General features: G+C 43.4%; 1 protein-coding gene across 1 annotated transcript in view; it reads left to right on the top strand.

The window, feature by feature from the left end:
• The window catches only part of PDGFD (platelet derived growth factor D), a 206,531-nt gene extending 190,026 nt beyond the window's left edge, over positions 1–16,505 (top strand). Inside the window, exon 7 of the mRNA XM_087894634.1 lies at positions 16,209–16,505. Within this exon, the coding sequence (XP_087750760.1) occupies positions 16,209–16,274 (66 nt within the window). The 3' untranslated portion in view covers positions 16,275–16,505. The remainder of the gene's footprint in view (positions 1–16,208) is intronic.
• The last annotated feature ends 9,727 nt before the right edge of the window (positions 16,506–26,232 follow it).

The raw sequence follows: 26,232 nt of genomic DNA, 5'->3' as shown, positions 1-26,232 counted from the left end.
AACCATTCTTTATATGTTTTAGCCTCCAGTTCCCTAATCATCTTTGTTGCTCAATTCTCATTATATAGTGATGGAAGATCACTTTTGAATTCAAAAGATCCCAGGTTCAGCTCTCAAAGTGTCTCCTTTAGATAGCATTTGTTTACATATAGTATACAAACACTTGATATCACAAGCTTTCCTACTTCCTATTACTATTATTATAATAATAATTATTATTATTTACTTTATTCATTAAACATGAAACACAGTCAACTGAACATTCAAAAATGCATCACAAATACCATTGACTGGTGCTAATAGTTGATATGGGGTGCTGCCAGCATTCTAGGTATCAACCAAGTACCTTCTTAAGATGTACAATGTTCCAAGTAGCGCAGTTTTTGGCAGTTCCGCTGGTGTTATTGCAGGAAGCTGCAATTTCTTGATGTGTTTTGTAAAATTCTTGGATATGGTACCAAGTGCCCCAATGACAATGACGATTTCTCCATTTTCTTCGGTTGTCCAAGCTTTGCGCTTTTGTCCCAGTCACTTTACAGTTGCACGCCCTGGTTCCCCAGCAGTAGCAACTGAGCCCTGTAGCCCATTTTTCGGCAGATGTCCAGGAGCCATAGCATCTGATGCAGTCCTGGTTGATCCGGGCGACGACTGATCCGGCATAGAATTTTGTTGATTTCTTCTCATCATTGGTGATGGTAGATGCTTCAGTTGGTTCACGGTGGCTAAGCCACTACCGATCTGAAGACTGGCATTCCCATAACCATAGGGATCACATCCAGTAACCATCGAGGCCCAACCACGGGATAGCCATCCAGGCCCAGCCATGGGGTTGTTGTTGTTGTTGTTGTTGTTATTTGTAAATAACATGAAGTCACAGCTGCCAGTTTTTAGCTGGAGTTGTCCTTCATAGGCATAGGATTCTTCCCAAGTATCTAGGATGTGGTAATGTGTGTGTGGCCTTTTGCAATTAACAGAACTTTTGTCAACCCCCAGATTTTCAAAGTGCTGTCCAAAATATTTTGGCATGGCACCAAGTGTGCCAATAACCACTAGGACCACCGCAGCTGGATTATGCTCCAATCTTTCAGCTTCAATTTTCATTTTTTGCTTCTTTGTGGTCTTCTCCATGGCGTAAGACCCGGGTACCTTCAAGACTGACTTCTGCTACCAGTAGCCTCCCACCGGCCAGTCCGCTCCCACAGAGAGGGGCTCCTCGGGGTGCCATCGGCCAAGGTATGTCGGCTGGCGACACCCAGGGGGAGAGCCTTCTCTGTGGGAGCTCCTGCCCTATGGAATGAACTGCCACCGGAATTGCGCAAGATCTCCAACCTCCGTGTATTTCGCTGTGCCCTCAAGACCCTGCTGTTCCGCCAGGCCGGGCTATCAAAGTAAATGATTTTAAATTGGGCGTTTTAAATTTTTGGGTTTTAATTTAGGCTGAAATTATTTAATAATTTTAATTATTTTTTAATTGATATCCGTATATTTTTGTGTTTTTAATAGGCTGTACACTGCCCTGAGTCCTTCAGGAGAAGGGCGGTATAGAAATAAAATTATTATTATTATAATTATTATTATTAATTCTTTGTCTTCTAATCTACTGTCTCCTGATTTTGCCACGTCACTTATCCACACATGCTGAAGATGATTCATTGCACAGTTAGCCAAGTGTTCGCACTGGATTTGGTATTTTGTTGATATACTGTTTAATCTGAGGAAAAAACATATCAAATCTTTAGGTACATGGGAGGTGAAAAGGAAGCAGTGGCTACATAAAACTCTTCGGGTGAGAGAAAATTTTCATCAGATTTCATCAAATCTTGCAGGATCCCTTTTGCCATCCACAGCTCCAGATGCAGACAGCATGAATATATGCAATTTCTGTAGCAAGCAAGCATAAAGTGGAAAGTAACAGACATCAAACAGGTCAAAGGGGGATTAGGAATGTTTTTTTCAGGTGCCTAATCTAGTCTTTAAAATGCAACGTCATTTTTGAGAATTTACTCTGTCCCTGACCAGCCAGAACAATTTATTCCTCTCTTCTACTATTTCTATCACATCCTTCCCCAAAATGAGTTCAAAAGCAGCTTACATAATTAAAGTACTGCCACATTAAAAGCACATAATAATAGAATTGGCAACAACACAGAGCCCTCAGCAACATTGAATGAATGCTAAAACTAAGAAGTCTCAGAAAATAAAAAGGTATTTTGAAACAAATATGAGGCAGTTTCAGGGGAAAGTCACCAATAATTTTTTTCCCCTTCACAAAAGCAGGAGGTACTCATATATATCATTGTCCAAAATCAGAACCAAGGCAATTCAAGCTGATTCTATAATCATTTCAATACCTAATGGAACCAGATGCACAAAACATAATTTTAGACCATATGCAGCCATCACTGTCAGCCTAATAAATTGATGCAACATCCCATCCATTTGAAAGTGGGACTTGCTTATGGATACTAAATGTTTAATCCAGTGGTGGGATTCAAAAACTTTTTTACTACTGGTTTTGTGGGCGTGGCTTGGTGGGCGTGGCAGGGGAAGGATACTGTAAAATCTCCATTCCCACCCCACTCCAGGGGAAGGATACTGTAAAATCTCCATTCCCTCCCCACTCCAGGGGAAGGTTACTGCAAAATCCCCATTTCCTCCCGATCAGCTGGGAGGCAACTCGGGAGGCAGAGAATAGATGCGGGCGGGGCCAATCAGAGGTGGTATTTAGCGGTTCTCCGAGCTACTCAAAATTTCTGCTACCGATTCTCCAGAACTGGTCAGAACCTGCTGAAACCCACCTCTGGTTTAATCTGATAAACAAAATGATCATCCAGCACATTTTCTAAGGCAGGAGGGCTGGATGGTATAATTTGTACCTAAACCCATATCCTCACTGCATTACTGCCTTGTATGTTACCAATACAAAGTCAATCAAGAGTAGAGTCATTATTTACCACAGGCAGTCCTCACTTAATGGCAGCAGTTGGGACTGACAACGCTGTTGGTGAGCAATGTAGTCATTAAGTGAAACATCACGTGACTGTACCAGACTTACATCAATTCCACTTCAGTTGTTAAGTGACAAAGTTTCCACCAGGGAATCTTGTATTAATGCTAAGAACTATTGTACGACCAATAAATCCAACTCTCCGTGCTGTGACAGCACTTCAGTTTTTGGAAATCTGCTATCACATATCCCCTTAGTTTAGGGTTTCTCCAGGGATGAAATCCAGCAGGCTCTGACAGGTTCTGGAGAACTGGTAGCAGAAATTTTGAGCAGTTTGAAATGCCACCTCTGGCTGACCCCAGAATGGGGTGGGAATGGGGATTTTGCAATACCCTTCCCCCAGGAGTGGGGTAGGAATGGAGATTTTGCAGTATCCTTCCCCTGCCACGCCCACCAAGCCACATCTCACACACACCAAGCCACACCCACAGAACTGGTAGTAAAAAAAATTGGATTTCACCACTGGGTTTCCCCATCTTGGCAACTTGAAATTGTGGATTTCAGTTCCCAGAATTCCCCAGCCAGGAGTTCTGGGAGTTGAAGTCCACATATCTTCAAGGTCTCAAGGTTAAGAAACAGTGCGTTATCCTTTTCTTCTTTGAGCTAAACATACACAACTCTAGCACTGATAATGTTTCTTAGTTGAGTAACGAAAGATTTGCAAGAAAACAAACAAGGTCAGAAAGCTCCAAGGACCCCACAGTTGAGCCCTGAGCTATAAATATTCTCTTATATTGATACCAAGTTCTTTCCACATTCTTCATAACATTTAATCTCCAATACCTCACTGTCCACAGTGGTTTTTCTTAGCTCTATTTCCAGTTCCTCAACTTTCTTCTTGTATTGTGCCAAGCAGAATTAAACCCCTTATTCCTGAGTTCTTTCTGACCAAAGAGAGAAACTATTTCTTCCTTCCATCACAACACAGAAGGTCTCTTGATGTAGCCCAAAGCTCTTCTGACAGCTGATTAGATTATTTAGTTTAGATTCTTGTGTTACATCTTTAATCTTATTGATGTTTGGGGAGGTCTGTAAACTACTCAGGGTCAGGTATGATTGGAAGGGCACACAAGCCTAGTTAAATAAATACATTGGAGAGAAAAGAGAAAGATCTAATAAATCAAAGGGATGCGTTCTACCAGCAGAAATGAAAACACGGTGTTCGGGGTATGAGCTACAAGTAAACAGATTAGCCCAATAAAGAAGACGATATGAATTTAGAATGATGCAGCTTTTTGAAAAACTCAGATATTATTCACAATACATTTATATCAGGGATGGGTTCTACTTACCTTTACTACCAGTTCGCAATGGGATCGCGTGTGCGCCTTGCTTCTGCACATGCGCAGATCGCCGCTGACAACATCCAGGGCGGTGGGTGGGGCCTCCCGCCAATTTTACTACCGGTTCTTGCGAACTGGTCCGAACCGGGGGCAACCCACCACTGATTTATATCTCGATCATAATTCTCATTGTATCCCATTCTCTGCAACTAATGTAATTTGATTCCAAAACCTTAGATTTACCTGATATTCTAGAAGAAATGAACCCTAGCTTAAATGAAATGGCTTCCAGTTTCAGTGAACCAAAATAGTTCCTTCTGCATTACATCATGCCTGAAATAACAATTACACATTTGAGTATTCAATCAAGATGTGTGGAACTGGGAATAGGGGAAAACTGTTACGTTTCTTCCCTCGATTTTAATGAAGACCCTTGAGTCCATTTTAAATCTTTGACAGAGAAAAATAAGCAAATCAGTTTTCTGCAAGAAATACAGTTTGAAGACAACTGAACTCCTTGAGACTAAAAGAATTTATTAATTAACGATCCCTTTAACTTTTGTACTTTGTACAGAAAAAAAATGTCAAAAATGGAAAAAAATAAAAAGAATCGGCACATGACATTAAATCATTACTCTCCAATTTAGGATAAGAGGACATGAGGGGTTAGCTATCTGGAAGATGATGGCTGTTAATTATATTTCTAACCATTCCATATTCTTTTATCCTTCATGTGTGTGCAGCTTCAGCCAAAGCTAACTTAAATGACTTCCACAGAAACATTTTTAAAAATCCATCAAATTATAGCTAATGAAAGATACATTCTATTCTCATGCTGTTTTTCTGCTTAGTGAAACTTTAGGGGGTATCCCCATTCTTCTTTCAGACTTACAAGATTCTTTTATTGTGATGTCAGCTTACAATAATGTAGAATTAGTTCGTCTGGATGGGCTTCTTGTGTGCACTACCTTGCAAGGTTGACATCAGTTTTGAAAGTCTGAAAGTACATTTCTTCCCCTTCGCCTTTACAGCAGGGATGGGATTCTACCTGTTTGGGCGAACCTATAGCTCCAACAATCAGTTGAGAGTGAACTGGTTTCGCTGCGATGATCAGGAGGGCCCGCCTGCCCGTCCCTGTGCTTTACTGACCTATATCTTCTCAGCTGATTCGTGCGGCAGAGCGGATTGCCGCGCCTCAGCTGTGTTACTCCCCAGCAGTAACATGGAAGGTAAGTTTTCATAAAACTGTCCACATGCACCCAGCGCGCCTCAGGCGCGTGCCCGTGCAATCACCAAACCGGTTGTTAAACTGGCAGGATCCCACCACTGCTTTACAGCCCAAGAAACTAGGGAGGGTCCCTTCTGAGACATTTGCCATGCTCACATTCCTTCTGTGGACTATTTCAACTTAAATAGGTTAAAGAGGTTATTTGTACCTTCATCACAACAAATATAAATTTTTAAGGATCAGCTGTCTGGAGCACTTTTGGGCAATCTCAACTCCTCTCCTTGTCTCAAAAGGAATTATTGAAGAGTTGGTCTACTCACTGGCTCTTCATTCCATTGTAGTCATTAGCTCTGCTTTTCATGGAGCTGTCTTCAGTCTGCTATATTTCCCCCTAGAAGTCACCCGCATTGATACAAAATCCTTTTTTTAATGTGGCATCTATAATTAGAAGACTAGAGATCAGTTCTAAATGAGCTGTTATTATTGCATTGCATTAAAGTCTTCTTCACAGCTGACCTTTCTATAGTTAAATAAAAATTAAAAACCAGCATTAGAAAAACATAAAACGAACTATTAAAAATGACAGTAATCCACATAGATCCACAAGTTCATTTTCTCAAATTTGCGCATGTCCAAGATGGCGGCGCCCGCTGGGATGGCGATCTGAGGATGGGGCGCCGACCTACCCTTTGGGTCCTTTGGGGGTCGTTTTGAAGATCCTCGACCCCAGGACCTGTCAGGGGAGCTCCCGGCCAGCACGGAGAGGGTTTTCTTTCCCTCCGTGACTGAGCCGAGGGGAAGGGGCGATGCGTGGAGCGCCAGGCTGATCAGCTGGGCGTCGGCAGCGTCGGCAGCGTTTCTTTCACAGCCGGAGCCATCAATTAGAGGGAGCGGCGTTGTGCCGGGGGGCGCCCGCCGCGCGGCAAGTTTCGAAGCCCGGGGGGGTGGCCCGAAGTGCTACACGATGTGTCGGGCACCCCCTGAAGACCTCTGGGACGTCGCCAGGCTCTTTGGGGGCTGGCAACGATGGCGCGGTGGTGGCGGCGATGGCGGTTGCTGTGGAGGCCAGCAGGCGGTCAGACGGCGCTGGGGACCCCCCCCTTTTTGGAGTAGGAGCTGGGGGGGCAACAAACCAACAGGTCTGGGAGACCTGCAACCACGGTTGGGCGGAAAGGACCCGGAGCGATTTTCTGGGCCTCGGGAGGCCTCAATTTGTGGTTGTGCGGGGGGCGGGGGGGCTTGAGAAAGCCGCCCCATTTCTGCCCCATTTCTTTCTCCTCCAGCGTTCCCTTTTAGAACTGGGCCCACCTGGACCAACTGTCAGCCTGTGGGACCCATTGGCGCTATGCCCTATTATTATTACTATTCTGAATCCCCCTGACTCTGGAGAGGACTATTTTCATCTGAATGGGAGACCGGTACATGGCTGCATCTCGTCGGCTGAGGGGGCTAGACATTGCCTGACCACCGTGAGAGGGTGGCCAGATGTCAGAGCCCCTGGGGGCTGAACCGGGACGCTTTCTACATATATGCACTTTACCAGCTTTCCACACATATGCACTTTACCAGCGAGGGGACTTTACCAGCGAGGGGACCTTACCATCGGTCTTTACCACCGGACAAAACGCCGTGAGAGGGCGACTTTTGGACCTGACCCCTGGACGCTGTCTATATGCACCGGTTCATTGCTGCCACCCCACCACAAGAGGGGGTTGTCCAGCTGACCTAACCACCGTGAGAGGGTGGTTAGATCTATTTCCCCCTTGGAACTGTGGTCGTCCTGGCTTTGGACTATGTCCTCTGTTGTGAGGGGACAGGGGACTTGGTCCTGCAAATATGTCTCTGAGATCCCCCATTCTTTTATCTTCTCCTCGGTCCTTTATATACACCCTCAGGATATGGTCGTGTTACCCATTATGATTAATGTACTCAGCAGCGGAGCTTCTTGGTCTGCGAGACTCCCCCCTCTCGCAGGCTTGGCCCTCCATTCTATCGAGGGCCTACCTCGATGACGGGCTCTGGAGTCCCGAGAGGTGGCATGCCGCAAAGAGGGGGCTGCGGGGTTTTTTAAAATTGTCCTTGTTTAAACTTTTAAGGGGTTCTGGGAGGGGGGAGGGGGGTGGGAGTGGAATTAGGATTGTGGGTTTGGGGGATAACCCACTAGGGGGAGAGTCGGGCTTGGCCAGGACGTTCGGCGGGGGTGGTGGGGGATCCGGAGGGGGTCGAGCTGGTCCAGACTATGCTTTCACCATCGGTACTGTGTGTGGGAGGGGTAGATATGGCGGGAGCAGGGGGCCATATCATGTTAAGGGAGCACGCACCCGCTGTCTTCAAGCGGTAGAGTGCTCCGGCCCCCAAGGCTCCACCCGTTCTCCAGGTAGTACAGACCTTCAGGGCCTGGGCCTTCGTCTGATGTTGTGCAACGCCAGGTCTGTAGTAAATAAAGCCCCCCTCATCTGTGATCTTGTTTACGAGGGGGGAGCGGACCTGGCGGGTATTACGGAGACCTGGTTGGGCCCAGAGGGAGGGGTCCCTCTGGTAGAAATGTGCCCACCAGGTTTCCACGCATTCCATCAGCCAAGGTCACAGGGGAGGGGTGGGGGAGTAGCGGTTATTATTAGAGAAGGCCTTAGGCCGAGGGAGACCACTGTTCCTCAGACGGCCGGTTGTGAGTCCCTCCTTGTGAAGTGGGGCCACGGGGTTCAGATGGGTTTGCTGATCACGTACCTGGCTCCCTGCCACGTGGCGGCAGCCCTGCCCGAGCTACTCAACGTTATTGCCGCGGTGGCGGTTGATACCCCCAGACTTATGGTCATGGGGGATTTCAACCTGCCATCCGTGGGTGAGGCGTCTGAGGTGGCTCGGGAGTTCATGGCTTCCATGACGGCCATGGACCTGACCCAACTAATTCATGGCCCTACGCACACTGGGGGAAACACACTGGACTTGGTTTTTGTCTCTGGACAGTGGTTGAGTGATCTCGAGATAGGGGATATAGTCATCGAGCCCTTGTCATGGTCAGATCACTCGCTCCTTCGCCTTGACCTTCGAACCGCAGCACCCCACCGCAGGGAGGCGGAACCGGTAAGATGGTACCGCCCCAGGCGCCTGATGGAACCTGATAGGTTCCAGATGGAACTTGGGCCAATCCCGGAGGTTCTGGCTCACGCCTCATCTGGGGACCTAGTGGCCGCCTGGGATAGGGAGGCTGCTGGAGCCCTGGATCGAGTCGTGCCTTTGCGGCCTCTGACCCGGCGCCGATCTCGCCTGGCTCCTTGGTTCACCGAGGAGCTGAGGGAGATGAAGCGCCGGAAAAGACGCCTAGAGAGCTGTTGGAGGGCTAGTCTTTCTGAATCTGACCGAACACTGGTAAGATCTTATATTAGGAGTTACCTAGTGGCGATAAAAGCAGCAAAATGTACTCATTTTACTGCTCTTATTGCGTCATCAGATAATCGCCCGGCCACCCTGTTTAGGGTGACCCGCTCCCTGCTCCACCAGGAAGCGCGGGAGGACCCCTTGGAGGGGAGAGCCGAGGATTTTGTTCAATATCTGTATGACAAAATCACTCAGATTCGGGCAGGTCTGGACTCTGACGGGATAGATCCAACGAGGGTGACGGAGACAGGTCTTGAGACTGTTATCTGGGATGAGTTTGATCCTGTGACCCCAGATGACGTGGACAGGATTCTGGGTAGATTGAACGCGACCACATGTTTGTTGGACCCGTGTCCCTCCTGGTTAGTGCTGGCTTCCCGGGAGGTGACGCGAGGCTGGCTCCAGGGGATTATAAATGCTTCGTTGGGTGAGGGTGTCTTTCCCGCCCCCTTGAAAGAGGCGGTGGTGAGGCCTCTCCTCAAGAAGCCTTCCCTGGACCCGGCAGTATTGGCTAATTATCGTCCAGTCTCCAACCTTTGCTTCGTTGCGAAGGTTGTTGAGAGTGTGGTTGCGCGACAGCTACCCCAATACCTGGATGAAGCGTCGTATCTAGATCCGTTCCAGTCGGGCTTCAGGCCTGGGTACAGCACGGAAACGGCATTGGTCGCGTTGGTTGATGATCTCTGGAGGGCTCGGGACAGGGGTTGTTCCTCTGTCCTGGTCCTGTTAGACCTCTCAGCGGCTTTTGATACCATCGACCATGGTATCATGCTGCACCGGCTGGAAGGGTTGGGGGTGGGAGGCACCGTTTTACGGTGGTTCTCCTCCTTTCTCTCTGACCGGTCGCAGTCTGTGTTGACAGGGGGGCAGAGATCGACCCCGAGGCCCCTTATATGTGGGGTGCCGCAGGGATCGGTTCTCTCGCCCCTTCTGTTCAACATTTATGTAAAGCCGCTGGGCGAGATCATCCGTGGTTTCGGGGTGAAGTACCATCTGTACGCTGATGACACCCAGCTGTACATCTCCACCCCGGACCACCCCAACGATGCCCTTGAAGTGATGTCCCAGTGCCTGGAGGCCGTACGGATCTGGATGGGGAGAAACGGGCTCAGGCTCAACCCATCCAAGACCGAGTGGCTGTGGTTTCCGACGTCCCGATATAGTCAGCTGGCACCATCGCTGGCTATTGGGGGCGAATCATTGGCCCCCACGGAAAGGGCTCGTAACTTGGGCGTCCTCCTGGACTCACGGCTGTCTTTAGAAGAGCACTTGACGGCCGTGACCGGGAGGATTTTTCATCAGGTTCGCCTGATTCGCCAGTTGCGTCCCTTTCTAGATCGGGACTCGTTACGCACAGTCACTCATGCCCTCGTCACCTCTCGTCTGGACTATTGTAATGCTCTCTACATGGGGCTCCCCTTGAGGTGCACCCGGAGGCTCCAACTGGCGCAGAGTGCGGCCACGCGGGTGGTTATGGGAGCAACATGGAGCTCCCATGTAACACCTCTCCTGCGCGAGCTGCACTGGCTCCCGGTGGTCTTCCGGGTGCGCTTCAAGGTTCTGGTTACCACCTTTAAAGCGCTCCATGGCTTGGGACCTGGTTACTTACGGGACCGCCTACTACCATCAACAGCCTCCCACCGACCAGTACGCTCCCACAGAGAGGGGCTCCTCCAGGTGCCGTCGGCCAAACAATGTCGGCTGTCGGCCCCTAGGGGGAGAGCCTTCTCTGTGGGGGCACCGACGATCTGGAATGAGCTCCCCCCAGAGATACGGAGGATTCCGGATCTGCGCACCTTCCGCCGCGAGTTGAAGACGCTTTTGTTTCATCAAGCTGGCCTCGCCTAAATCTCCTCCTTTCTAAAGTGTAAATTCTAAATTTTAATGGATTTTAAAATATGGGTATTTTAAATTGGGTATTAATTCAGCCAAATTTATTTAATTCATTTTATTCGATTTTAAATTTTGTATATCTATGTGTTTTATTTCATGGCTGTGCACCGCCCTGAGTCCTTCGGGAGTAGGGCGGTATAGAAATTCAATAAATAAATAAATAAATAAATAAATAGATTATCTGAAGAATTACTGATAAATCAAAGTCCCATATTGCCTCTAATGTTATTTCTTTGAATAATCTTGATTTGCAGGGTTGTTGGAGAGTCAAAAAAAAAACCCCTTTCTTCCTATTTAGCCTCTTAACCCATCTTTCTTATCTCTCTATCCATTCTACACACCACTAAATTACCCATTTTTCTCTAGATAGGAAGCCAGTGATATTCTATGCCAGGGTTGAAATTCAGCAGGTTCTGACAGGTTCTAGAGAACCGGTAGTGGAAATTTTGTGTAGTTCGGAAAACCAGCAAATACCACCTCTGGCTCGCCCCAGAGTGGGGTGGGAATGGAGATTTTGCAATATCCTTCCCCAGGAATAAGGAGGGAATGGGGATTTTGCAGTATCCTTCCACTGGAGTGTGGTGGGAATGGAGATTTTGCAGTATCCTTCCCCTGGAGTGGGGTGGGAATGGAGATTTTGCAGTATCCTTCCCCTGCCATGCCCACCAAGCCACGGCCACAGAACTGGTAGGGGGAAAAAAATGGATTTCTCCACTGTTCTATACCCTCTTTTATACAGGAGTGATTTCAGTCCCAATTTCCATGCCTAGCAAACCTAAAATTCCCAGATGCTTATACACATATAAATTTTAAAATTTGCATTTTAAGAAGGGATTTTTACTGTATGGATTCTTTTCCTCTCACTAAATTGTGTTACTGTGGTTTGAAATAAAACTTTGAATTGTCTAATTCAGTGTTGTTCAAACCAGCAACTTAAAGATGTAGAGAAAAGAGACATGTTTTTTAGAATAATTGGATGTTCTGTTCAGACATAGCCTAGTTTAGGAACGCCAGACAACTTCTGAAGGGCAAAATAAAATGTCTTAAAAACAAATAAATAAAATATTGGGAAGGTAAGCAATAAGAAAATTTCCAGAAGACCAACTTCCTGCCACCAAGTAGAAAAAGAGAATCTCTGGTTCTTATTGAAATGACCTTTCTTGGCTTCGCTTCTTTGGAATCAGATACAGTTCAATCAAGCAAAATAGATGCCAATAAAAAGTGCATTGAAAAGAAGAGAGAGAGAAAAAACAGCAGTCAGGAATGGACGTGAAAGGCCAATATTGCACTGACAGTAGGAACAAATTGGCTTTTGAAAAATGTAAAAGGTATAAAAGAAAATTCCATACATACATCTGTACAGTTAGGAGACTGTCGATTTTTAGAAAAACCATATGAAACATTTCCTTGTAGTAGGGAAAAAAGAGTCATGAAAATAATCAGGTAATAAAAGCATTTCTGAATTTTATTTAGGGCATTACTTTATGTTACAATGGTGATAAGATTTTCATCTTTGACTAATTATGATATTCAAGGTATAAAGGAAATTAAAACAATATAACTAAGACACAAATAAAGGCAAAATTGAAATGTGTTAAAGGCAGTTTGGAGTAGTGGTTAAGGCATCTGACTAGAAACTGGGAGACTCTGAGTTATAGTACAACTCTCAGCACAAAACCAGCTAGGTGATTTTATTTATTTTAAATTTTTATTTATTTATTTATTTATTTATTCATTCATTCATTCATTCATTCATTCATTCATTCATTCATTCATTTCATAGAATTGGGAAGCCGAGGTGGCACAGTGGTTAGGTTGCAGTACTGCAGCTACTTCAGCTGACTGCTAGTTCAGCAGATCAGCGGATCAAATCTCACCGGCTCAAGGTTGACTCAGCCTTCCATCCTTCCGAGGTGGGTAAAATGAGGACCCAGATTGTTGGGGGCAATATGCTATCTAGTATACTGTCTTTGGTGTAAGCCGCCCAGAGTCCTCGGAGAGTGCGTGGCATAGAAATATGACTAATAAAATAAATAAATAAATCTTGGAGATGCTTTCTTCCAAACCCCTGCCCATGACAGGAGACCTTAGATCATCCTGGACAAATGTTTGTCCAATCTTTTTTTTTTTTTAAACCTCCAGCAATGGTGCACTAACAACTCTGGAAGACAAGCTCTTTCCATTGGTTAATTGTTCTGTTAGGAAGTTTCTCCTTAGTTCCAAGTCGAATCTCTTCGGGTCAGTGGTGAAATCCAATTTTTTTCCCCTACCGGTTTTGTGGGCGTGGCTTGGTGGGCGTGGCAGGGGAAGGATACCGCAAAATCTCCATTCCCACCCCACTCCAGGGGAAGGATACTGCAAAATCCCCATTCCCACCCCACTCTGGGACCAGCCAGATGTGGTGTTTGCCGGTTCTCCAAACTACTTAAAACTTCCGCTACTGGTTCTCCAGAACCTGTCAGAACCTGCTGAATTTCACCCCTGCTTCAGGCGCTTCACCCCCTCTTCTTTGTGACAGCCCCTTAGATATTGGAACACTGCTATCATGTCATCCACCTTTCTGGAACAACCCCTCATGTCCCAGAAATCCAGGCATTTTGTATCAACTTCCTTCTTGGAAGTCCTAGATGAGTTGAGAAATAGGAAATGCCTCATGTTAGCTGAAACTGCTCTTGAGCCTGTGTTCAAGTTAAGCCCATATGGTGCAGCAACACATGTTGCCTTTCAGAAATAATGATCAAATACTATAATCTTGAAGCATTAAGCTGAGAAGGAACCTTTTCAAAGGTCTATGTGTTGTTATTTTTTTCCACACAGCAAGAAAAGCTATTATAGTGAAAAACAAATTATTTAAATGAAGCTATCTCTGTGTTAACATCACTAAGAATATCTTGGAATCATACCAAGAAATGTAGTAAGGTTTTGTGTCAAATGACTATTACAAAGAATATTGGTTTTGGTTATTTTATGCACCAGCAGCTACATTTCTCTCTCTCTCCCTCCCTCCCTCCCTCCCCCCTCCCTCTCTCTCTCTCTCCCCCCTCCCTCCCTCCCTCTCTCTCTTTCTCTTTCTACAGCATGCGCTATGCTAAATTCCATTAAAATCAATGGTGCAATAGCTTTCAATTTGGGCGAGTGGCATTGTGAGAAATGCAAATATTACGGAGCAAGTCTAAAGCTGAAAACACATATCCGTGAATCACTCGTACCGAAGCATCGAAGTGTTCAGAATCAGCTTGTCTGTATAACTGAAGCTCATCTTCTCTATTCTAATGTTGATGATGTGCTCTGTCCAAACTTGATCTGCATTTCTATTGTCTAGATTGTTCTACTTCAGTGGTAATGCCTGAATTTCTTCCAAGGAATGCAACTAGAGGAACAAAGTGCATTACCGCGTAGCATTTTTTAGGATTTAAGTTGGATTGATCAGAACCAAACCAAGACCAGGAGCCTGTAGAAGTGTTTAGCCTCCCGTCTGCTGGTCACCTCTTTTAGCTGCGAACAGCATCAGATCAGATTTGAAAGATTGGGAATGCACAGAGCATTGCAAAGCCTTGAACTAAGCAGTTTGCTACCAGGTGCAAAGTCTGATATTGTACACCAGTGTATCTAGCATTTACTGCCCCGTTTATTATAGTCTTGGAAGCTTTTCCTGGTTTCCCCACAAAAGTCAGCCATGCATTTTTTCCCTTCCCTTGGCAGTCAAGTTCACTTTGAAAAAATCAAGAGTTGGGATATGCATTTTTTAAATGGGTCTTTTGAGTTTTTAGTGTTTTGGAGGATTACTACCCTTATCTGTTTTGTTATTCCCACTGGACTGGGGCTCCAACTTCAGCGTTTTGGCTTTAGCCACTTGGCAAAATAAAAGAATTTTTTAAAAAACTAATGAAGATAGCTTAATCCTGCTACATACCATGGTTCCATTCTCTATTTTAAAGATCATTTAGGTGCCTTTCAAAGCTAATATTGTTTATTTTTATGAAACAATTAGCTTGGAGAAAAATTTGCTGATCTTTTCTAAGGCATCCCCAGTCTCCTGCTTAAAATGGCTATCTCATTCCATCTAATGAGCAGTAAAGCAATGCTATATATTCCCACACATACAATGGGTATGAGAGATGGACGAATCAATCTAAAACTATCCCAAGGAAAATTGTTTAAAAGTGTATCCATTCAACAGATCGGTGACAACTTAAAAGCCAGCATTATTTTTAAAGAAAAAGGTATCTTTACAATGTATTGTATTTGTTAGATTTCTAATTCAACTTTCCATCAGGAACCCAAGGCAGTATACATTCCTCACATTTTGCCCCACAATGAAGTTGATTGGGGCAAAAGAGAATAACTGGAATAACTTAATTATTGGATAGGTTTGCACACCATCTAGACGAGATGCTGTGCGAAGATGATTGGAGGCTAAAACGTATGAAGAATGGTTGCAGGAATTGGGTATGTCTAGTTTAATGAAAAGAAGGACTAGGGGTGACATGATAGCAGTGATCCAATATTTGAGGGGCTATCACAAGGAAGAGGGGGGTCAACCTATTCTCCAAAGCACCTAAGGGCAGGACAAGAAGCAATGGATGGAAACGAACAAGGCAGAGGTGGGTTCTACTTACCTTTACTACCGGTTCGCATTGAGCCCACCCATGCAAGCTCTTCTGCACATGTGCAGAAGCTTCTGCACATGTGCAGATCACCTATGACGACGTCCGGGTCAGTGGGTGAAACCTCCCGTTGGTTTTATTACCGGTTCTTGCGAACCGGTCTGAACCGGAGGCAACTCACCACTGGAACAAGGAGAGAACCAACCTAGAATTGAGGAGAAATTTCCTGACAGTGAGAACAATTAATCAGTGCTTCTTGCTTCCAGATGTTGTGGATGCTCCAACACTGGAGATTTTTAAGAAGAAATTGGGCAGCCATTTGTCTAAAATGGTATACAGTTTTCTGTTTGAGGAGGGGGTTGGACTAGAAGACTTCCAAGGTCCCTTCCAACTCTGTTATTCAGTTATTCTGTTAGACCAGGCTAAATTGGAATTACAGGTACTTTGTGGGTTCAACATATAGAAGGAGCTCATCCACTGTGTTGTGTGAGCAGGACAGCAAGGGCAAAGCGAGCACAGGAACCAGTGTTTTCAAAACCACTAGAGTCTTATGAAAACGTTTTAGGCATCAAAGATAAATAAAATATTGATATAGTGTTATGCTTTTTAATTTATACATTATACGCAACCCAAACATTTGTCTATAAATCTGTTGTGAGAGGTCTCTAATTGGAGTGCCAGGGCCTACAAGGATTTTTATCTGGTTCTGTTTTATTGTTGCTTCTTCTTTCCTCCCGGCTATTGGGTAATGTTTCATGAGCTGTATTAGCAAGTTAACTTGGTCTAATGATAGTTTTTCCTTTTCTTTACAGAAAAGACTGATGATCTCCAAAGGATGTGCTGGAGCATGTAGAGCTATAAATATATGCCTTAAATGAGACTCTGGACTGATTTATTCCATAGACCCTTTGTTTGCATTCTTGGCTATCTATGTTATTCTCAGGAGTCTTCTCTAAACCAAAGTTCAAAAGATAGAAATACTTTTTCTATTTTGGCAGTGGTTTGCTCTCCAAGCTTGTTTCAATGAACGTTTCATTACCAGACCAGGTAACGTCATCAGCAGGATTTTCTTGTCCTATTCTCCTTCGCTTATAAATGTCTTGTGTGCCGGTGTGGTCAGTTGGTTGTGTGATTGGTTGTTCATTTGGAGCTATATTTAAATTCTGAGCAGCTGATTGGTTCTCTTGTTGATTGGTCATTTGAATGGTGTGGTTTCTTATGTATTCATATGCTGGATCTAGACTAATATGCTTGTTAATTGCTCCTTTGGTAGAATACCAGGCTTCAGAAATTCCCATGTGTGCCGGGTATTGGCGTGGCCAATGATTTTTTTTATTAAAAAAGTTTTATCAAAGATACAAACATTTTCTCCCTGCCTCCCTCCCACCCTCCCACCCCCCCCTCCTCCCCCTTCCCCCTACCCCCCTCCCCGGACTTCCCAGAGCAAATACAAGGTATAGCATTTAACAATCATAAATTAAAATATGCTAACATTTTATAGACTCCAAATTCTCCCTTGGTCCTTAACTCCACATAGTTCAAAAACAAACTATAGACATAAACTAAAAAACTAAATTGAATGTTTCATTCATAGGCTATTTGAAGCTTTTTAGTCTGATACTTGTTTTGAATATAGTCAATCCATCTTCTCCATTCCAGTATATATATCTTTCATTTGAATGGTCTTTCAATTGGCATGGCCAATGATTTTTGTTCCTTCCCCATCGAACTGGTGTTGTTTACTATCAATGTGATTTGAGATCAGGGATTTTTGGTCATGCCATTTAACTGCTAGTTGATGTTCATGACCCCTAGTTTTCAATTGCCTTCCTGTTGCCCCACATAGAATTGGTTACAGTTGTTGCAATTGATTTTGTATACTATGCTGCTGTTGTCTTCCTTCTGTATTTGTCTTTGACTTTAGATAGCTCTTTTCTGAGTGTAAATATGGGTTTCTGAGTTATCATTATTCCTAAGGGTTGTGGTATTCTGGTAGCCATTTTGGATGTTCTTTTGATACTCTTTCTATCCTGCTTCTTTTAAGTCCAACATTCACTTCTATTGAGTGTCATAGGGAAAACCTTTGCATGATGATTCTGATCTTTGTAGGTACAGACATGTCACAGCCAGAGGTGGGATTCAGCCAGTTCAGACCAGTTTGGGCGAACTGGTAGTTCTGATGACCAGTTAGCCCTGCCCCACTCTGTCCCTCACCTCCCAGGAGTCCCCACGCAGCCCGGTTTGGATCCCAGGTAAGTGCAGGGGACACGTGGAGCCTGGGGAGGTTGAAAATGGGCCTCCCAGAGGCTCATAGAGGGGAAAAATGGGCCCATTTCCAGGCTCCAGAGAGCCTCCGGAGCCCGGGGAAGTGAATGGCCCTCCACAGCCTTTTTTTTCTCCCAGGAGCCTGCAGGAGGCCGAGTGCTGCCTGTCACACCCCCTGGCCACGCCCACCATGGCCATGCCCACCCAGCCGGTTATTAGGGTAGAGAACCGATTGTTAATTTATTTGAATCCCCCTGTCAGTTTTGGAAGACAATTTTCTTTTTGCTTCTAAACTGCCACATATTTTAGCTGGGGAAGTTGGGAGGAGGTTGTTGTTGGAGCGGTAGAAAGTTAGTCATAACAACATTCCACATTCAAGGACTTTTGCCTGCGTCTGATGGAGACTGCCTGAAGATTGTATCCGGTGGAGTGTGAAGAGTTGATTGGACAATGTGATTAACTTGTGGATATGGGACAGGACTGTGAACTCTTAGCTGGAAGCTTTCAGATTCGGGTTTTCCCAGATGTGCCAACATGACATCTCTAATAAATTGGAACTTTGAGGAACCTCAGGCCTCAGAGCTTTATTTTGTTGAGGGTGTTCCTTGGAACTCTGACTAAGGACACTTGTATATAGCACAGCAGGCCCATATGATTCTCTGAAGTCTTTCCTATTTGGATTGTTCTCCTTCCTCAAAAAGAAATGAGGATTTAGTATATAGAGAATTTCACATAAAAGTGACTTTAGGGAAAACTACAAACATCCAATATTTCTATCTAGAAAGACTTCCATAAAAACAAAGGTAACCCATACTGGGAAAATATTTTTGAGCAATGTGTGAATAAATACATTGAATAAATTTATCCTCTCTTTCCAAAGTTTTTTGTTGTGTTAATTTTTCAGTCCATGCAATTATCCTCATTTTAAGTATCCCTGATCCAATTAAAGGTGTATTTTAGTTTTCCAGTCTTTTGAGGTAATGAACTTGGCAGCTCACAACAGGATTCAAATCCATTTCTTATCCTCTATTCATTGTCAGCTTAGGCAGTACCAAAGGTAAACCAATAGCAGATTTTACTTGAACAATTGTTGCAGGGCCCTGCCAAGGCCTTTTTAAAAAATCCATCTGAAAAGGCTGACTCAAGCATTGAGATCACAGATGGGGATACATAACAATCTGCTTTCAATTCCCCCAAAAGAATCTATAGTAGGCTAAGGTTCACTTTGTACAGTTTTAATAGAGTGAATGTTATCTATTGGCTATCTTCCTGGTCAATTCTTGATGAGCTGCTGAAATAAATTTAAAAGGATTTCTATGCCAGAAAGAGTTGCAATGAGATTCACTGGTTCAAACACCAAATCATCTAACCAGAGATTTATAGACTTTCAGGAAAAGCAGGGTTTTTTTTGTTTTTTTTTTTTGATGAGGTAAGAAATCAGGATGAAGCTTTGAGTATACAGTATTTTCCTCAATTTATTTTCTATTTATTTCTAGGTTGGTTCTCTCCTTGAATAGTTTCCATCCATTGCTTCTTGTCAAGAAGCATCATGTGCTTTGGAGAATAGGTTGACCTCCTCCTCTTTGTGGAAGCCTCTCAAATATTGGAACACTACTGTCAAGTCACCCCTAGTCCTTCTTTTCATTTTCATCTGTAGTCATGAAAACCTTTGAAAGGCCAGTGCTGTCCCACTTGAAAACCATCACTGAACCGCTGTTAGACCCCTTGCAATGTGCATACCGAGCAAATAGATCAACAGATGATGCTGTTACTATGGCTCTGCACTACATCCTACAAAATCTTGAATCTCCAGAGACCTATGCAAGGGTCCTCTTTGTGGACTTTAGTTCAGCATTCAATACCATCATTCCAGACACCCTTCTAACTAAACTAAACCAGCTACAGGTACCTGAACACACTTGCAAGTGGATCATAAGCTTCCTAACAAACAGGAAGCAGCAGGTGAAGCTAAGCAGAATCGCATCAGATACCTGTACAATTAGCACAGGGCCCCCCCAAGGCTCTGTGCTCTCCCCATTTCTCTTCTCTCTGTATACCAATGACTGCATATCAAACGATCCATCTGTTAAACTACTGAAGTTCACAGATGACACAACAGTGATCGGTCTCATTCGAGACAATGATGAATCTGCATACAGATGGGAGGTTGAGCAACTAGCCTCATGGTGTGACCGGAACAATCTGGAACTGAACACACAAAACTGTAGAAATGGTGGTAGACTTTAGGAGAAACCCTTCCATACTTCCACCTCTCACAATACTAGACAACACAGTATCAACAGTAGAGACCTTCAAATTTCTAAGTTCTACCGTATCTCAAGACCTAAAATGGACACCCAACATCAAAAACGTCATAAAAAAAGCACAACAAAGAATGTTCTTTCTGTGCCAACTCAGAAAGCTCAAACTGCCCAAGGAGCTGCTGATACAGTTCTACAGAGGAGTTATTGAGTCTGTCATCTGCACCTCTATAACTGTCTGGTTTGGCTCTGCAACCCAACAAGACAGACACAGACTTCAGAGGATAATTAGAACTGCAGAAAAAACAATTACTACCAATCTGCCTTCCATTGAGGACCTGTATACTGCACGAGTCTAAAAGAGGGCTGTAAAAATATTTACAGACCCCTCATATCCTGAACATCAACTGTTTCAACTCCTACCCTCAAAACGATGCTATAGAGCATTGCACACCACAACAACTAAAACATTTTTCCCCTGAATGCCATCACTCTGCTAAACAAATAATTCCCTCAACACTGTCAAACTATTTACTAAGTCTGCACTACTGTTAATCTTCTCATCGTTCCCACCACCCATCTCCTTCCTCTTATGACTGTATGATGGTAATTTTGTTACTTGTATCCTTATGATTTATATTGATATTGTTTCCTGATTGCTTATTTGTACCCTATGACTATAATTAAGTGTTGTACCTTATGATTCTTGATAAATGTATCTTTTCTTTTATGTATACTGAGAGCATATGCACCAAGACAAATTCCTTGTGTGTCCAGTCACACTTGGCCAATAAAAAATTCTATTCTAGTCTATTAGACTAGAAATACCAAATTCCTAAAACCGTTCTTCATCCTTTTTAGCCTCCAGTCCCCTAATCATCTTTGTTGCTCTTCTCTGTACTCTTTCTAGAGTCTCAACATTTTATATCTGGATGCAATATTCTAAGTGTAAATTATATTATATTCATGTGTAGGTTACTGCAGGACCAGATGAAGAAAGCCGCAAACAAGTTTTTAGTGAAGAGATATTCAAATAAATAAATGCTTCCTTTTCTTTTCTGTTGTTGTTGTTAGTTGCAAAGTCGTGTCCGACCCATCATGACCCCATGGGCAATGCTCCTCCAGGCCTTCCTGTCCTCTACCATCCTCTGGAGTCTATTTAAGCTGGTGCCTATGCTTCAGTGACTCCATCCAGCCACCTCCCCTTCTTCTTTTGCCCTCAATCTTTCCCAGCACTAAGGTTCTTCTCCAGTGAGACCTTCCTTCTCATTAGGTGGCCAAAGTATTTGAGCTTCACCTTTAGGGTCTGGCCTTTTAAAGAGCAATCAGGGTTGATCTCCTCTAGGACTGACTGGTTTGATCACCTTGCGGTCCAAGGACTCTTCTCCAGCACCATAGTTCAAAGGCCTCAATTCTTTGCACTCAGCCTTTCTTATGGTCCAACTTTCACATCCATACATTGCAACTGGGAAAACCATTGCCTTGGCTTCTTTTCTACACACATGGTTTGCATGTGTGGCATCTTTTATTATAGACGCAATTAAGAATTGGGTATGATTCGTTTATATTTTTTAGGGTTTGAATGGTTGTGTTACAATTATAAACAAATTGTTTTGTAATTGTTCTCTTTTTGGAAGAAGAAAAGAGAAATAGAACAACACATTGACTGGTTGAAGTTTCATCCCAAAGCATCTCCGTAGACCTTCTGTTGTATTGGAATCAACTCCACAACTGTGTGATTTTGGTGGGCTTTTTTTGTCCTTTTTTTTCCTTGGCTCTGCTATGGTTTAATTGAAACTGGAGCAAAACAGCTTTTTTTTCTTGGTAGAGCAATGGTTTTGAGGAGTTTATGAGCAATCTGTTTTCTTTTTTTTTTCAGGAACTTTTGATTTACTCATTCAACTGGCCTTATAAACTTTTAAGTGCCGTGAAAAAATGGAGACCAGGCAGATTGGATGTTTTAGTACTGACTTTCTTTCATATTACTTCCTGACATAGCAACATGGCTTGAAAGATGAGCTTGCAAGCAATCTCTCCTTCAAATGAAGGCAAATATACCAAGAATGAGAATCTGTCCTGCTTCTCCTTCTCCTTCTCCTTCTCCTTCTCCTTCTCCTTCTCCTTCTCCTCCTCCGCCTCCGCCTCCGCCTCCGCCTTCTCCTTCTCCTTCTCCTTCTCCTTCATCTTCCTTTTTGTTCTGGGATCTTTGATAGTTCAGGGGGATGGAATGGGATACCTTGCCGCAGCCAACTCTCCATGGCCAACTCACCACAGGACAACTCACTGCAGGACAATTCAACAATTCAATTTAATTATTTAAAATAGTTTAAAATATTTTAATTTTTGTCATTCACATTTCATTTTGTTCCTCCTTTTTCTTTAATGATTTTATTCCACTATTTCTTTGATATTAATGTAACTCTGTTCCCATAGCGTGTTATCCCATGGCCCTGGTGAATTGGTTGTGGAATGACAAGTTGGCTGCAGGGAGTTGGCTGTGGCGAATTGTCATAGACCCCAGGGGGAAGGACACTGATTGAATAGTATTATTCAAGAAGAAGAAGAAGAAGAAGAAGAAGAAGAAGAAGAAGAAGAAGAAGAAGAAGAAGAAGAAGAAGAAGAAGAAGAAGAAGAAGAAGAAGAAGAAGAAGAAGAAGAAGAAGAAGAAGAAGAAGAAGAGGAGGAGGAGGAGGAGGAGGAGGAGGAGGAGGAAGAGGAAGAGGAAGAGGAAGAGGAAGAGGAAGAGGAGGAGGAGGAAGAGGAAGAAGGGTTGTTGCAGAATGAGAGAAGAAAAGGTAGAAGAGCAACTCCGAATGTGAATTAAAATGCCTTATTTTAATGCTTTCTTTAAGGAAAACATGTATATGTATGATTAATTATGTATAAGAAAATGTACATTTTATATTATGTGTATAAGAAATAAAACTGAAAAACTTTTCAAAAAAAGTAGCTCCCCCTCAGTCTCAGCAGATGTTCATTGCCATGACCTTGGTTCACACACCGCATCAGGTTCAGTGGTGGTATTCAGCCAGTTTGGGCGAACCGGTAGGGGCGACTGCGGAATGCCCTGACTACCCGCACGGACATCATGACGTCCCATTTTCCCACATTTTCAGTGCTCTGTGCATGCGCAGAAGGCCTTCTGCATGCATGGAAGATGCACGCACACACATTTGCAAACTGGTAGGGAAGGTAAGTAAATACCACCCCTGATCAGGTTGATGTTTTGTCTAGTGGACCAAGGCACCACATTCAGGTCCTTTCTAACTCCCCCCCTGCCCCCAAGAGTGGCAAACCCCCAAAACTTTAACCTTAAATTGTCTACTGTTGACCTCACCCCATTCCTAAGAGGTCTGTAAGGGGTGTGCATAAGTGCACCAGCATGCCTACCGTCCCTCTCCTAATATTCCTTTTTTACTTACTCTTTTCATTTATTCAAATTATGTTTATATTTTTACCTGTTGTCTTATATATGCTTGACAAATAAACTTATGATTATGATTATGAACTAAGAAATGAAGTGAAAATAAGCATGACGTCAATCAAAGTCATTTCGAAGTTGACATTCCTGGCCCAACGGAAGGCTGTCGATGGGGGATATGGGTATAGGCAACACCCAGTTCCATTATTGCTGCCTCAATCCTTCACCTAGCAATCTCTTCTTCTTTTCTTCTTATCTTTTGGATAATTGTTTTATGTTGTTAGTTGCTTATGAAACCACTGTTCAGTAGCACTAGGAAATTTAGTCTTCTTCCTCTACTACATAAAGGGCTGCCAGAATTGTGATCAAAGGGTAACATGAACAGTTGTTAAGCAACTGTAACATGTGCTTAGATTTTAGTTTGCAAAGATCAGTGCTGCGTTTTGCTATTTTCATAATTTTTTATTGGTTATAAGAAGAAAGGTGAAATGGTAAATCTGCCATAACCCATCTCCCAATGTTGTTGCTTTATTAATTTCTCTTCTCCCCCCCCCCCACCGCTCTCTTTTTGGGGTTTTATTTTTAATACTAGATCTTTTGGTTGTTACTTTCTGCTAAACCATCTGTTCTTTGATACTTCCCACATCCCTATCTAGCAAATTGGGAACAAGTTCGGTATCTCAGAGACTAACAGTCACTAGTGTGCTTAATGCGAGATCGGTATCTCAGAGGCTTGCTGCTGCTTGCAATATGGTGAGCATTTAACTGGGACAGCACTGAATAAAGAGATTAAGCCATTGAATTGTTACGAGAGTGAGATCGTTTGCAAGTTTGTTATCAGTTTTTCACTTCTAGCTCTACACGCATTAAAGTCAATCAAATGAAACCTCTGGGTTTCATTACTTTTAGCTTTGCCTTTTGTTATCAACATGAACCTCCCGATGGAGTCATTTACAAATGCTCGGAGAAAGCATTTAATACTATTTTGTGATGGATTAATAATCACCAGGGTGACTGGAGATTGGCTGCTGATTCACAGGACTCACACAGATGGTGGTTTGCTCCAGTGGTGAAATGTAAAATTTGTTAGTACTGGTTCTGTGGGAGTGGCTTGGTGGGGGGTAATGTGACTGGGTGGGCGTGGCCACCTTTTTTTTTTTACTTTTAAAACCATTTTTTCTATAACCTCTTCGGCTGAACAGGTTGTTTAAAAAAATGGTTTTAAAAGCCTCTGATGATCCCAGCTGAGTTGCCTGATCGTCAGAGGCTTTTTTTTTCTTTTAAAAACATTTTTTCTACAAACTGTAGTGGTTAAGGTGTCAGCCAGAAACTGGGAGAGGGTGAGTTCTAATCCCATCTCGGGCACAGCTTGGGTCAGTCATACTTTCTCAGTCCTAGGAAGGAAGAAGTAGTAAACTACTCTGAAAAACCTTGCCAAGAAAACTGAATGAGTGGTTTACAATGTAAACATTATTTGCATATTTTCCCGCAACAATCTGAGTCCCCATTTTACTGACCTCAGAAGGATAGAAGACTGAGTCAGGATTGAACTCCAGACTGTGGGCAAAGTTAGCCTGCAATACTGTATTCTAACCACTGCGCTATCAGGCATTCCAACCACTGCTACAATGACCTGTTAAGGACTATCAAACAACAGCAATAATACACGAGCAACAACCATACACCAGCACACAAAGTTAATTGCTCCAAAGTCGATTGCAGAAAATATGACTTCAGTAACAGAGTTGTTAATGCCTGGAATGTACTACCAGACTCTGTGGTCTCATCCCAAACCCCCAAAACTTTAACCTAAGACTGTCTACTGTTGACCTCACCCCATTCCTAAGAGGTCTGTAAGGGGCGTGCATAAGAGCAACAGCGTGCCTACCGTCCCTGTCCTAATGTTCCGTTTAATTATACTCATTTTATGTATTCAATTCATGCTTATACTTATATATATTATCTAATATGTACTCGACAAAATAAATAAAATAAAAATAAATAAATAAAAAATCTCAGTCTGAGTTCAAGCTTGGTGCCTGGTAGATGATATCCAGTGGGGGAGTGGGGGCATTGTGGGAGGAAGGGCACTGTATTGTGATGGATTAATTCTGAATATCACAGTATCATGATCAGGAACACAACCGTGCTGATCATTGATAAGCCAGGTATAATAATGTCTATAAAGATTGTGATCGCTCTAAATAATATCAATGCTGATTATGATTCTTCAGAGTCATTGGCTGACGACCAACAACCTTTAAATAACTGATGTTAAACTGTATATGGATCTAATCAGCAGTTAAAATAAAATAAAGAAAACCAAACTAATAGAATTATATGATTCTATTAGAAATGAGGTGCTGCCAAGGATGTTGTTGTTGTTTTTTCTTTTGTTTTTGTTTTATTTTGCTGCTTATGGTAGAAAATTCCCACACTCTGCATTCAGAGCGATTCCAAAAGTTATCATTCAGCATACATTTTAATAAGCCTACTCTCCTGAGTGAACCTATACGCTAATTAATGGGCAAAATAATTGTGCAATCTGGCTGACAGCCCCTAGCTTTCATTAACAGTATGATTGCTGTTTTACCCCTACCTTCTGGGAAGAAATCATGCAATTACTCTTTTGGGATAATCAGTATTTGCTGTCAGTGCATGGCGGATAAGCAGCATGGAGCGTTTAAGTGCTGGAATAAGCTTGTGAAACACACTGCGGTACAACAAGCTAGGCAAAAGAAATCAGTGAAGCAAAGCATATTAATGAGTAGGCACTGCGCATCAGGGACTTGTCACTATCAGGAAGAGCAGGCCTTCCAGCGGGAGGATAAGAAAACTGGGTGTCCAGGAGGGATAGGGGTACTTACAAATATGTGTGGTTGTTTAAGA

The sequence above is a fragment of the Pantherophis guttatus genome, chromosome 5 (genome assembly GCF_059756535.1).
Source record: "Pantherophis guttatus breed Tessera chromosome 5, ASM5975653v1, whole genome shotgun sequence".
In the NCBI taxonomy this organism is placed as follows: Eukaryota; Metazoa; Chordata; class Lepidosauria; order Squamata; family Colubridae; genus Pantherophis; species Pantherophis guttatus.
The sequence above is the reverse complement of the archived record's forward strand: the minus strand, read 5'-3'. Positions and strand labels throughout refer to the sequence as shown.